Here is a 12,647-nt window from a genome sequence, read left to right as displayed (position 1 = left end):
GAAGATGGAGAAACTGAACCTGACTTTCATCAGGATACAAGCTGATGAGACCTTTATACCATTCATCTTTTTACACAAATTCTTTAATACACGATGCTGCCTCAGGGTTGAAGCACCATAATTCTTTTAACGGGCCACACGGGCACTCTTGGGCCACACTTCAAATAAAAAAGAAAAGGGAATCCACAAGTCTCTATTACTCATGAGCTTAGTAATTTTATTATCTATACCTTCTGCATCCTTCACTCTTGCTAACCCTTCCAGCCAGGACTTGTCTGCCTACTCAGTGCTCCACTTAGTGGTCTGGGAGAGAAAACTAGGCAATGAAATCCAGACCCCTCACCAGGCCCTACAAGACTCTCCTGGATCTGACCCCTACCTACTTCCCTAACTTCCAACTGCATTTCCCTCGCATTCGCCTCTCTGACCTATCGATTCCTCCAACAGCCAATCCTGTTTCAGCCTCGGGGGCTTTGTCTTTTCTGGTCCTCCTTCCTGGCAAATTCTTCCTCTAGCGTTCCCAGAGACCAAGCCACCCCTGCAGGTCATATTACTGCAACAACACTCCCTGGAATTATTTCTATATTGTTTCTCAATAAGAAGGAAGCTGATTGAAGCCAAAGACCTTGTCGATCCTGTTCACCTCTGTACCTTCAGCACTTAAAACGGCACCGGAATGAATGAATAAATGAGTGGTATGAACGAATACCTGCTGACTGCCTCCTGGGGATGCCCTCTAGCTTGGAAATAAAAATCAGTTTGTCGAGCGGAAAGCACGTTAATAGCGGTTTTTATCTGTCCGCTCAGGCACTGGCACCCCCTAAGAATCTCGGTGATTATATACGCTTAGAATTCCGGCCGCGCAAGGCGTGAAAAGACAGCCCCTCAAGAGCCTTCCCCGTCGTCCGCGCCGAACTGCGGCTGCGCGCCGCCAGGGGAGGGGCGTGGCCAACTCCGCGGTGGGGAAGTGAGTCCAGAGCCAGCGAGAGGACGCTGGAGGGCGCGCTAGAGCGGCGAGGCATGGCCGGGCCTGGGGCGGGCGAGCCGGCCATGGAGGACGAGCGAAGCTTCTCAGATATCTGCGGCGGCCGCCTGGCCTTGCACCGCCGATACTACTCCCCTTCCTGCCTGGAGTTCTGCCTCAGCTGCCCTCGGATCTCTTTGCGCTCGCTCACCGCTGTCACCTGCACCGTGTGGCTGGCGGCCTACGGACTCTTCACACTCTGTGAGGTAAGGCCGGCCTCGGAGTCGGGGCTTGGGTTTGGAAGGATATGTGGGGTCTTAGGCTCGAGCCCAGAGCTCTCACCGGACCCTCCTACAGTCGTGCGGCCTGGAGGGCAGAAACTCGCTGGTTTTGGGGACGCCATTCCGCTGCTGGACAGCTCTCTTCCTTCCTTAACGTTGAGTGAACTTTGCGCTCTTGTACTTTATCCCCGCTCCGGGGTCGCTGCTCTCTGCGCTGTGGTTCCACTCAGCATACATCTCGTCCTTGCTCGACAGCCTAAAACGTTAACTTCCATGTGCTCTGTGTAGTACAGGCTCACGGTAGTTCAGTTCCAAGAGTTTAGAGAACTAGGTGGACGGATCGTCCTCACCCATCCCTTCCACTCTTCACAGGAGTCGCTGCTGACAATACCTTTTACAGTCTTCGAGAAACTGCGTTTGCCTCCACAGTTCTCATACGCAGGTTAAGAATCTCTCTTTTCAGGACAGTCTAACCTCCCGCACCCCACAATCACTACCCCACTTCCAAGTATTTTCTAAAGAACTGTTGCGATTGCAGAGACGGGTGGTTTTGTGCTTAATTTCCAGATTGACTCCTATCAGTATTTTCTCAGGTTCAGTTTTCACACCTCTAAAATGGAATTGATACCTGCTATGCCAACGCCACAGCATTGTGAGGGTCATATGTAGCAGCATCGTGAGAACTCTCAAATGAAAGGAATCATCCTAATTGCCCTTTGCATTTTTAACTTAGTCTCATATGTAGTGTCCTGAGTGACACGTCTTATTCCAGGAGTGATCTGACCAGAGCTAAGTACAGCAAGGCTATTTATTTCTGTAATTTGGGTATGGTTTTCAATACTGCATCTATTTGTTTTTCTTAAAAAAAAACTGTTTTTTTTATTTTGGATGTGGCAGGTAGTTGCAGCTGCTTGCTTATTATAGTTGCTCCGTGACCTGTAGGATCCTAGTTCACCCAACCAGGGATCCAACCCCCATCCACTGCGCTGCAAGGTGGATTCTTAACCACTGGACCACCAGGGAAGTCCCCCATTAGCTTTTTGAAAAAGCCACTAGAGCATATTTCAGAGCATGGTTAATTTAGTGTAGATATACACAAAATTTAGACCCTTATTTGTATCAGTTGTATCTAAAAGTTCATAAGTCAGTTGAACTGGTTGAAATGCCAGGACAGTTCTTCCTCCTGCCCCCTAAAAAATTTAATATATAATATAGTTGAATTTCAGTACTAGCCTGAGTTCTTTCCGCATAGTCCTGTGAGGAGGCTGCTACTGCTGCTAAGTCGATTCAGTCATGTCCGACTCTGTGCGACCCCATAGACGGCAGCCCACCAGGCCCCGCCGTCCCTGGGATTCTCCAGGCAAGAACACTGGAGTGGGTTGCCATTTCCTTCTCCAATGCATGAAAGTGAAAAGTGAAAATGAAGTCGCTCAGTCGTGTCCAACTCTTCTCGACCCCATGGACTGCAGCCTACCAGGCTCCTCCATCCATGGGATTTTCCAGGCAAGAGTCCTGGAGTGGGGTGCCATTGCCTTCTCCGTGAGGAGGAGGGAACAGATATTTATTAAAGCCCACTGAGTGCCAGCTGCCTTACTGAATGTCTCATTTCAACCTTAGAAGAAAACCGAGACTTAGAAAGAGTAGTAGCTTATCTGAAGTGATAAAACTAGTAAATGGCCTACTGGGGCTTCAAACCCAAGGCTATCTGATGGCTTGCTTAGCAGAATTTTTAAATGGGAGGTTTGTTCTACACCAGCTCCCTTGTGTACTTATCTGTCTCATCCTGGTATATCCTACTTAACCCTCATCAATGTCCAGGGCTAAGTAACCTTACCTTCCTTTAAACTCCACTGCAGCACTTCTTAAGGGCTCTGTGTACCAGAATTTCTATTTTTCCTCCTATTCAAAACTATTAATCAGAGTACTGAATCTCAGCTTGTATAAGAAGAAATCTGTTGGAGGAATTCATTAAAACATGTGGCTTTACTTCAACTCAAACCAATATTGAATTGTTAGAATTTCAGAAAGAAAAATTAAGTATAAAAAATGCAGGGGTAATAAAGTTTTGGGCAGTGATTACTTTATAGGAAAGCTGATATGGGTCAGACCCCCTAAGTAAGCAGATGAACTTACCTACAAAATAGAAACAGACTCACAAACTTAGAAAACAAACTTATGGTTACCATAGGGGAAAGAAGGGAGGAGGGATAAATTGGAAGTTTGGGGTTGATACATACACACTACTATATTTAAAATAGGCAACTCACAAGGACCTACTGTATAGCACAGGGAACGCTACTTAATATTTTGTAATAACCTCCATAGGAAAAGAGTTTCAAAATGTGAAGATATATGAATATGTATAACTGAAATCACTCTGCTCTACACCTGAAACTAACACATTATAAATCAACTATACTCCAAAATAAAATAAAAAATTTAAAAATATTAAAATCCCCTAAGTATATACTTGTTCTTCATTCCTTCTTTCCTCCCAGTTTTTTAATTCACAGTTCTATTAGAATTCTAGGTTTTTACCTTACTTATTTCAACCTGGAATGTTCTTTCCCCTTCCTTTTCTCAGCTAAGTATATCTGTCAATAATCACCACCTCCTCAGCACCAGTTAAATCCTGCTTCCTTAGAAGTCTTCATAGGATATTCCTGTGTGCTTTAATCTCTCTCTTTCTTGCTTTTTCTCTCTCTCTGTTAATCCTGTCTTAGTCACTCTATATCATAGTATTCTCCAAAAATATTTTATATATTTAATCTTGCCTCTAATAAATCTGTAAGGGCCAGAACATAAGTTTATCTCTCTCCATTCTTCCATAATGCTTATTCAGTTCACATTATGTACAAGACACTGTACTAGGTACTAGACATTTAATTAACTCAAAGTAGATATTTCTGGGCCCATCAAAGACCCAGCACATAGATTTCTTCATCTTCCATTTGTAATTAACAAATAATTATCTAATGCAGAGGTCAGCAAACTTTTTCCTAAAAAGGCCAAACTAAATATTTTAGGCTTTGCAGGTCTCTGTCTCATATTCTTCTGTTTCATTTTATCAACCCTTCAAAAAATGTAAAAAAAAAAAAACCAAACAAACCAAAAATAGTTTTAGCTTAATGTGGACCAGACAAAAGCAGATCACAGGCCCAAATAGTTCCTAGACTTCTTATCTAACTCTTAACTATGTGTTATATATAAAGAAGTAGAAAGGTACTTTGAAGGAAAACCAGAGCTAGTCAGTAGTTAAAGCAGTAAAAACAGATTTCATTCAGAAACTGTTGCAATGGGAGAAAAGAGACTTCAGTATTGAAGGTTGGGTTCAATTCTGCATACCTCAGGGACCAGTAGAAATTTATAGCCAAAGAGCAGGGTCAGTGGTCAATGGATACAAAATTACTAAAAGGAAACATGAGGAGTAAATGGGGGATTCTGGCTAAATTGATTCAACAGGATTCTTGCTGAAGGCAGGCCAGGGTGATCAGATAACCAAGGTGAGAGTCTTCTCTAAACTCACTTAGCAAGAGTCTTGCTACAACTTGGCCAGCAAGGCCTGCATTGTTCAACAAGAGTCTCACTAGAGTTAGTAGGTCAGAGAGGATATCTTGTCAGTAACAAAGATTAGTAAAACACCTCCTGCCTTCAAGGAATGACAGCCATAAATTAGTGAATCTCTTGTGATTCTAGGTCATCAATGATTTTTTTTCCCTGTGCCATCCTTCTAAATAGCTTTTTGGGGAAAAAAAAAAAAGGAAAACAAACATACCTCGATAGAAAAACACACTTCAACTTCAGAAATGTTAAAAGGTTGTAAATGTTAAAAGGTTCTTAGAATCAAATAAATACCATTTCGGGGACTCTTAACACTGTCCTTAGTCATTTCAGCTAGTCAGTCAGCCTTAACATATCACTCAGTCATAACCCAAAACAACCAAAAGGGCCCTGAGTAGTAAGATCTTTATTATTTAACAAAACCAGAAGTCAAGATGAAGAAGCACTCTAGAGGGCATAAGAGGCTCGGTTGATTTTAGTTTTTTCATCTTACCAATCTTCTACCCTTTACCTGTCCTCAGCCCAGCTTTCCACACAGTTTTGGCAGAGGCCTTGTAGTTCTGGGCATCCAAACTTTAGGATGAAGGGGCCTTCTCTTCCTTAGACCTCTTTCTTGAGATGGACTTAGTTTTCTAGAAAGCCTTCCAGCAGACTTCCCCTCATATGTCACCGGCTAGAGTTGTGCCATTGGTCCATTTCTGAACCAGTCGTTTGCAGGAGTGTTGGGAAGCAGGAGTGGCTGTTGAGTGTTATCTGCTGCACTGTGCTAAGCATGTTATTATTTATTGTGTTCAGTCTGAGATTTTGCTACATGTTTTACTGATGAAAGGTGAGAAGAAAAAATCTGAGTCCTTAAGTTGCAATTTTGGAAGGAAAATCTCTGAGAGCAGTGTGATGGGTATCCTGCTGAGGGAGGTTCTTCTCCCCAGACCTGTCCATTTGTTGTCTGGGTGTGTCTTATCATGTGCTTTCCTAGCACTGCAGAGCCCACATAAAAGTAGCTTCCTCTTACTTCACGCACGTTCTTCCTATCCATTCACCTCAAGGAGAACAAAGGTTTTTTTCCACATTGTCTGGAGTTGACTTATTAACCAGCAGAGAAACACTTGATAATCTTAACCGCCTGTGTCTGGCTCTCTCTTCAGAACAGCATGATCCTCTCTGCTGCCATCTTCATCACTCTCTTAGGCCTGCTTGGTTACCTCCATTTTGTAAAGATTGATCATGAGACTCTGTTAATCATTGATTCCCTGGGTATCCAGATGACCTCATCCTATGCCTCAGGCAAAGAAAGTACCACCTTCATTGAGATGGGCAAGGTGAAGGATGTCATCATTAATGAGGCTATTTACATGGTAAGTATTTAAATCAGTAAATGTTACAGGCCTCCCTAGAGGAGGCAGCCCCTGGGGTGTGTCTGGATCTAAACTGAGTCTTAATACCTCAAGCAACGATGTCACAGAATTAAACTTTAGGGCTCTGTGTACTAGTACTTAGAGTGTTTTCTTTTTGGCTGGCATGTCTTTAAACCATAAAAGTAAACTTGTATTGAAAACATATGCCCTTTATTCTTATAGAGATGCAGTAGGTTTTCATGGGTAGGGAGTTAGCATTTCAACTTTATTTTCTAGCCCAGCTTCAGAATCATCTCTGGTTGTTGTTCTTTTGTCTTTTTTCCTCTAAAGAATGAGAATATACTCCTCTCTCAGTTCACAAGCTATCAAGTGCTATTTATGAAGTTTTGAGAAAGAAAACTGAGTTTCACCTAGATCTGTCCTTATTTGGTTTATTTTTCTTACAGCAGAAGGTGATTTACTACCTCTGCATTTTATTGAAGGATCCAGTGGAACCACATGGGATATCCCAAGTAGTACCCATCTTCCAGGTGAGCACAGAAGACTTTTCTTAAGTTTTTTCTCTAGAGAAGTCCTTTACCTTACTCCTTCTCTGAGCAGATCCACTGCTTCTTAGGTTCAGTAGGAATGTGATCTTCTATTGTCAAGAATATTTGAGGATTCCTGAGGGATATTTTTACCAGGAATTAGAATGTTATTTCAGAAATTCCTTTCTGAGGCAGATAAAACTTTCAGAAATATTAGGAACCTATACAAATTCTAGAGATAATAATCATATATAGCAGCTTCTGCGGAGAAGGCAATGGCACCCCATTCCAGTACTCTTGCCTGGAAAATCCCATGGACAGAGGAACCTGGTAGGCTGCAGTCCATGGGGTCGAGAAGAGTTGGACAGCACTGAGCGACTTCACTTTCACTTTTCACTTTCATGCACTGGAGAAGGAAATGGCAACCCACTCCAGTGTTCTTGCCTGGAGAATCCCAGGGACGGGGGAGCCTGGTGGGCTGCCGTCTATGGGGTTGCACAGAGTCGGACACGACTGAAGCGACTTAGCAGCAGCTTCTGCGTATATATCATCATTCATAGCAGCAGCTTCTGCATATATATCATCATTCACCTGCTTCGATTCTGTCAGTCTGCTAGTATGTGATTTTTGTTGTTGTTTAGTCACTAAGTTGTGTCCAACTCTTTGAGACCCCATGGACTGTAGCCCCCTAGGCTCCTCTGTCCATGGGATTACACAGGCAAAGATACTGGAGTGGGTTGCCTCTTTCCTTCTCCAGGGGATCTTCCCGACCCAGGGATGGAACCTGGGTCTCCTGCATTGGCAGGATTCTTTACCGCTGAGTCACCAGGGAAGCCCAATATATGATTTTACATAAATGTTACTGATCCATACAGACTGCTATACGCTATTTTGGCGTCTTGCTTTTCTTTTTTTTTTTCAGTTAACTCTTTTCTTTAATCTTTCTTTTTTAATTGAAGGATAATTGTTTTACAATGTTGTAATTGGTTTCTGCCATATAACAATGTGAATCAGCCATAATTGCTTTTTTAATATATTTTTCATGTATCTACAAAAGCCATTATACTTATTATTTTAAATAATTATATCATCATATCAAATATTATTTATTTAGCCACATCATTTGCTAGCTTTTAAAACCACATCCAGATTATTTTTTGTTTTGCTCGTATAAAAAATACTTATACAAACATAATTACAGTCAATTATTTTATAGGTATGTAAATCATGTATGCAGTTAATTCTGCCTCACTGCCTTTTTCACAAAGGATTTAAGGCAGCTAAGCTAAAATTCTTTTGAATTTATCTCAAAATTATATTAAAGCTTATGAATACTTTCATAGATTTTAATAGTGTTTGAGATTTGGCTCTAGAGATTAGACCATACTTTTGGGAATTTGTGGTTGTTTTTATGTAGTCTTGTCTAACAGTAGTTTTAGCTATTTTTTAGTTTAGTATATATTAAAGGAATTTAGAGTTACTAAATTTGTATCTGTTTAAATAACAGACTTTTATATTTCCTTGTATTACCTATCAGTATTTTCTCTTGTTTTAAACTATCCATCTCCTCTATTAGTCAAGCAGATACTACATATTGATTATGCATTATAACACTTTATTTTAGGTAGCCAACTTTTATTAAATATGCTTTCCACATACATTTTTCTCATTCTGTGGCTTTTCTTTTGATTGTATTATATTTCATTATACAAAATAATTTGCAGTATTTACATATCAAAGTGCCCTTCTTGTCTCTGAGAGCTGCTTCACAGCTTGCGACACTTCCCAAGAGGGTCTGTCCTTGTTACTCCCCTTTCTTGCTCTTAGGTGGATATCATGAAATTTAGACAGATTAAAAACTGTCTTTTGAGCTCCTGCTTCCCACAGTTCACAGGCTGGGCTGTGGGCCTGGTTAAGGATCACTCCCAGCAAAGTCCTGTGAGGCCTGAACTTCCACCTCTCGAGCCCACACCTGTGCCGTTTAGACCCCCCGGCTTGTGGGTGAGAGATCAGGGTTGCACTTGGACACAGAACCACTCATCAGTCTCTTATGTTCATCTTGACTCTGCATTTCTCCCCTTTGGAATTCAGAGTGCCAAGCCCCGGCTGGACTGCTTGATTGAAGTGTACAGGAGCTGCCAGGAGATCCTGGCACATCAGAAAGCTGCATCAACGAGCCCATGAGTCCCAGCATTCAGAAAGCCAGTATTGTCTTCCAGAGGAGACTCCTAAGCCACAGTGGTTGGCTTATTTTCTGTATTTTAAACCTTCAAGTGGACATAGTCTGAGAAACCAGTATGGATGTGGTGGATCTCAGAGCCATAGAGAAGGTGACTGAAAACCTAACTTATTGTGTGATATTGAGCAAAGTATTAATATATATTTTAGTGTTCCTTTTGTAAGGTTTTATTTATTTTACCAATTGAGGGGAGACCTTGAAACTCTATGTTAGGAGTAATGCTGACTAAGCGCACTTTGTGAGCACACGGGCTTACTTTTTGTTGGAATTTATAGAAAATGGGAAACTGACATCAGCTCTTTTGATAAAGATAATTTTCCAACTGTGCAGTGTCCCTGTATAAAAGTTAGAAAGAAAAAAAGCAAGCCCTTCAGGGACTGGTCAGTAGGAAGCAATGTCCTACAAAAGTCTAGTCTCTGTCCACCTAGCTCCTGTGTTCTGTACAGGGTTACTTTATGATGATTCTGTTAATAAACAGATATTCTTCCAAGACATACACCACTGCTTGGTTCAGACAGCTGCTTTTTATTGACAAACATGATCGTGGCATTTCAGTCAAGGGTGTCAAGTACATTAATACTCTTGTTACTCAGCATTGTCTATGACTCCAAAAACTTCTTTTTCCAAGAGGGATGAAACAAAAAGCCAGACAGAAATTTGGCTTTGGTTCCCAGACATGTTGAAGAAGGATAAACATACATACTATAGAAGCCTTTGTTTATAAGGTTGTTTCTTTTGTATAAAATCAACAAACTAGGGAGGATTCCTGAAGGGCTGGGAAGAAGACAGGGCAGGGAAAACAGCTTGACCCTCTAAACTCAGTAGGAACACAGTTCCATTCCTGCTTACTTTTTCTTTGGGATTTTTTATTTTAACTCCTGACATCAGCTCTTTTGAAAAAGATAATTGTTCCAACTATGCAGTGTCCCTGTATAAAAGTTAAGAAAGAAAAAAAGCAAGTCCTTCAGGGACTGGTTAGTAGGAAGCAATGTCCTACAAAAGTCTAGTCTCTGTCCACCTAGCTCCTGTGTTCTGTACAGGGTAGTTCTGTACAGGGTCCTGTAGATAATATCCTTATTAATAGGATATTATCCTTATTTGGATAGGATAATATCTTATCCAAAAGGATAATATCCTTATTTGTCTTAGAGATATTCGAGATATTACAAAACCAGAGCTGTAACTTCTGCCTTTTACACCAGCCCTGGAAGGGTTATTCAGGATTCTGTGGGACATATGACATGTGACTTGTTCGAGGTAGAAATGTCTCAGCTAAATCCCAAATCGTGGGGGAAAGGGAGAAACCAAATTGGGAGGCAGCTATAAAATTGCCAGCCTGGCAAAGTCCAGTTCATTTAAAAGAGGCAGACACTCTGATGTGCTGCCTTTTTCGTCATGCTTCTCAGTTTAAAGGGTGAGAGGGGAAGCTTACAGCAGCTGAGGTGTTCAGATAAACTAGTTCCAGCCTTGCAGTTTTTGCAGTGTGCCCCCACCACACACTTTGTTGGGGTTAAAGGCTTGGTTCATAGATGCTATTGCTAAACTCATGTAGTTTGTTCAGCACTTTATTGAAAAATGATAAGGCTGAGTTAGAGCTATGAAATAAAACTCAGTTTCTCCCGTGTTGGAATATCAGAGTATAAATGAACTCTTTCGTCTTTTTTTTTTTTTTTTTCCCTGTCAGGGGAGGGCGGAGACAAGACCATCTCTGCACTCAACAGCAGGTCTCACTCGGGGGTGGGGAGATATTGGCATCACCAGGAGGCAAAAGGTGAAAGAAACTTTCAGTCAGGCATCAGATAACACATGTGTGTGCTCTGCCCTCAAACTAATTCCCAGTGCAAGTTCACCAGAAGTCTTAAGCAAATCCTCACAAGCCTGGAGGGGGGATCTTCTGTTTCTGAGTCATTTTTGGTGGCCTCACAGAGTAGCAAAAAGCAGGATGCATTTGCTTGGTTTTTCAATGAGCAGGGGAATAAGTGATGCCCACCTTCTACAGTAGTAAGCACAGGCTTCACTGAACCCTGTCCAGTCGTTAAAATGAGACAAGGAGAAGCCAGGGTAGACCCACCCCTGCCCTTGCTTGTACTCCGTTGCGCTGATGGTCCAGTGTGAGGAGACCAGCTTCATTCTCGGGGGACAGTATCTTGTCCTGCAGGGGCAGGGGCCGCTGCCCCGGAAGGGCGCCACTGATGCCTCGTGTGTAGCAGGGGAAGGGGAAAGGTGGGTCAACTCCTTTATCTCCAGCCCCACCAACACCTCTCCCGTGTGGGAAAGGAAGTCCAGCCTGAGTGAGTTCCAGGCTTTTGTTGAAGTTCAAGTGAATTGGAAATTCTAGTCCTCTCCCGTTCAGGGATGTCAGGAAAACTTCAAGTATAAATCCCTGCGTGAGGACCATAGCCAATATAAAAAATACTAGTCTCCCTGAGAGCAGCAGTGCAGGAAAGCTGACGTACAGCACTGATGCCCTTAGTGACCAGGGGCAGCGGGCAACCCTGCGTCTAGAACCGAACAGCATCCACAGCTCAGTATTTTTGTGTGTGTGCGGGGGGGAAGTGGTTTTTATACTGGGTCTGGATTTTTAAAGGTTGGCCCTGGAACATGATAAGGCACCTGGAGAGTAAAGTGGACACCGAAGTACACATTTCACAGAACAACTGGGGCGGGGTGCGGGGGCTATCAGACCCATCACAGTAGTATCACCCGAGGATACATGTCTAATCCCAGAGGCACCAGCTGGTGGTGGGGAAAAGGGCAAGAGAAATATTCACAGCAACGTTGGCCCCTTGGCAGCACAGGGAACAGAAGCAAAGAACTGTCGTCCATCCAGTTCCCATGGCTGGCAGGCAGCAGCGGGCGTGGAGGGTGGGTTCACAGTTGTGGAGCAGTGGTTCATGTAGCTGGCCAAGATGAGGGTCACCTCTGCAATCTAAGGAGACAACAGAGAAACGAAGGAATGGAACTAGCTTTGGCTTGAATTCTGGCTCGCTCTCTCACTAGCTGTTGCACTGGGTACATAAGCTTCTTGGGCTTTGGTTTGTCTCTTAATACCCACCCGGGGTGGAAATGTCCAAGCGGGGGATCATTACTGGTGAGGTTCAGACAACCAGTGAAATGGGCGTCTGGAGTCCATGGTACCTCCTGAAAACAGGAGGACCAACATTCCGCTTTGGCTGTCTCCAAGCCGGGGCAGGCGGCCTCCCTGGAGGAAGGGACCTGCGTGTCCTCTCCTTGGGCAGGGACAGTATTAAAAGAAGGAGGAGGTTTGTCAAACTCCAGCTTTAGCATTAAAACAACAGGGTTTCCAGCTGCTCAGAAGGGAGCCAGAAACTATAAATCAGAACTTCGGTTTCAGAGTCTCTGGAATTGTTATTTTTGCCAATCAACATTTCCTGTACCGAGTAGGAACAAGGCCCTTAAAGCCAAACAGGTCTTTGGACCTTCTTCAAAACCCCAGGGAAGGGGAATCTGTGCTGACTGGCCGACTTGTGACAAGTGCTGGGATAGCAGAACCCAAGGCAAGGGGAGAGCGCCTGGAGGAGGAAGCCGCCCTGGGCCTGGGCCTGCTGCACGGACGAGCAGCGAGAGGGCCCCAGCCCAAGCTGCCCAGTGCTGTGGCTGACAGAACAGAAGAAGTAACGTGAGGAGTGCCCCCACCAGCCCCTCTACCTACCAGCCCAGCACCCTCAGGAGTACTGATCAGAGACAAGGCCAAACGTT

General features: G+C 43.3%; 2 protein-coding genes across 5 annotated transcripts in view; one reads left to right on the top strand and one right to left on the bottom strand.

The window, feature by feature from the left end:
- The first annotated feature begins 962 nt into the window (after nucleotides 1–962).
- PIGH (phosphatidylinositol glycan anchor biosynthesis class H) lies at nucleotides 963–9,428 on the top strand. 2 transcript variants are annotated; one of them, XM_027552234.1, is made up of 4 exons: nucleotides 963–1,230; nucleotides 5,952–6,161; nucleotides 6,611–6,691; nucleotides 8,780–9,423. In XM_027552234.1, exons 1-4 carry the CDS (start codon nucleotides 1,021–1,023, stop codon nucleotides 8,870–8,872), a joined length of 594 nt encoding a protein of 197 aa, XP_027408035.1. In that variant the 5' UTR covers nucleotides 963–1,020; the 3' UTR covers nucleotides 8,873–9,423. The 2 variants fall into 2 exon arrangements, with proteins under 2 accessions (XP_027408035.1, XP_027408034.1); XM_027552233.1 differs by having other exon boundaries at nucleotides 965–1,230; nucleotides 6,608–6,691; nucleotides 8,780–9,428.
- Nucleotides 9,429–9,432: 4 nt separating this feature from the next.
- The window catches only part of PLEKHH1 (pleckstrin homology, MyTH4 and FERM domain containing H1), a 58,357-nt gene continuing 55,142 nt past the window's right edge, over nucleotides 9,433–12,647 (bottom strand). For all 3 annotated transcript variants that reach the window (XM_027552230.1, XM_027552231.1, XM_027552229.1), the window contains exon 29: nucleotides 9,433–11,856. In XM_027552230.1, coding sequence (XP_027408031.1) covers nucleotides 11,695–11,856 — 162 coding nt within the window. In that variant the 3' untranslated portion in view covers nucleotides 9,433–11,694. The remainder of the gene's footprint in view (nucleotides 11,857–12,647) is intronic.

This window comes from Bos indicus x Bos taurus, chromosome 10 (assembly GCF_003369695.1).
Source record: "Bos indicus x Bos taurus breed Angus x Brahman F1 hybrid chromosome 10, Bos_hybrid_MaternalHap_v2.0, whole genome shotgun sequence".
NCBI classification, from domain to species: Eukaryota; Metazoa; Chordata; class Mammalia; order Artiodactyla; family Bovidae; genus Bos; species Bos indicus x Bos taurus.
Note: the sequence above shows the minus strand (reverse complement) of the source record. Positions and strands in the feature narration are given on the sequence as shown.

Excerpts from the sequence above, each read along its gene's own strand:
- PIGH (XM_027552233.1), top strand. The coding sequence starts at position 1,021 with ATGGCCGGGCCTGGGGCGGGCGAGCCGGCCATGGAGGACGAGCGAAGC. Across the intron at positions 6,162-6,607 it reads TTAATGAGGCTATTTACATG|CAGAAGGTGATTTACTACCT; the intron begins GTAAGTATTTAA and ends TTTTTCTTACAG. Across the intron at positions 6,692-8,779 it reads AAGTAGTACCCATCTTCCAG|AGTGCCAAGCCCCGGCTGGA; the intron begins GTGAGCACAGAA and ends TTTGGAATTCAG.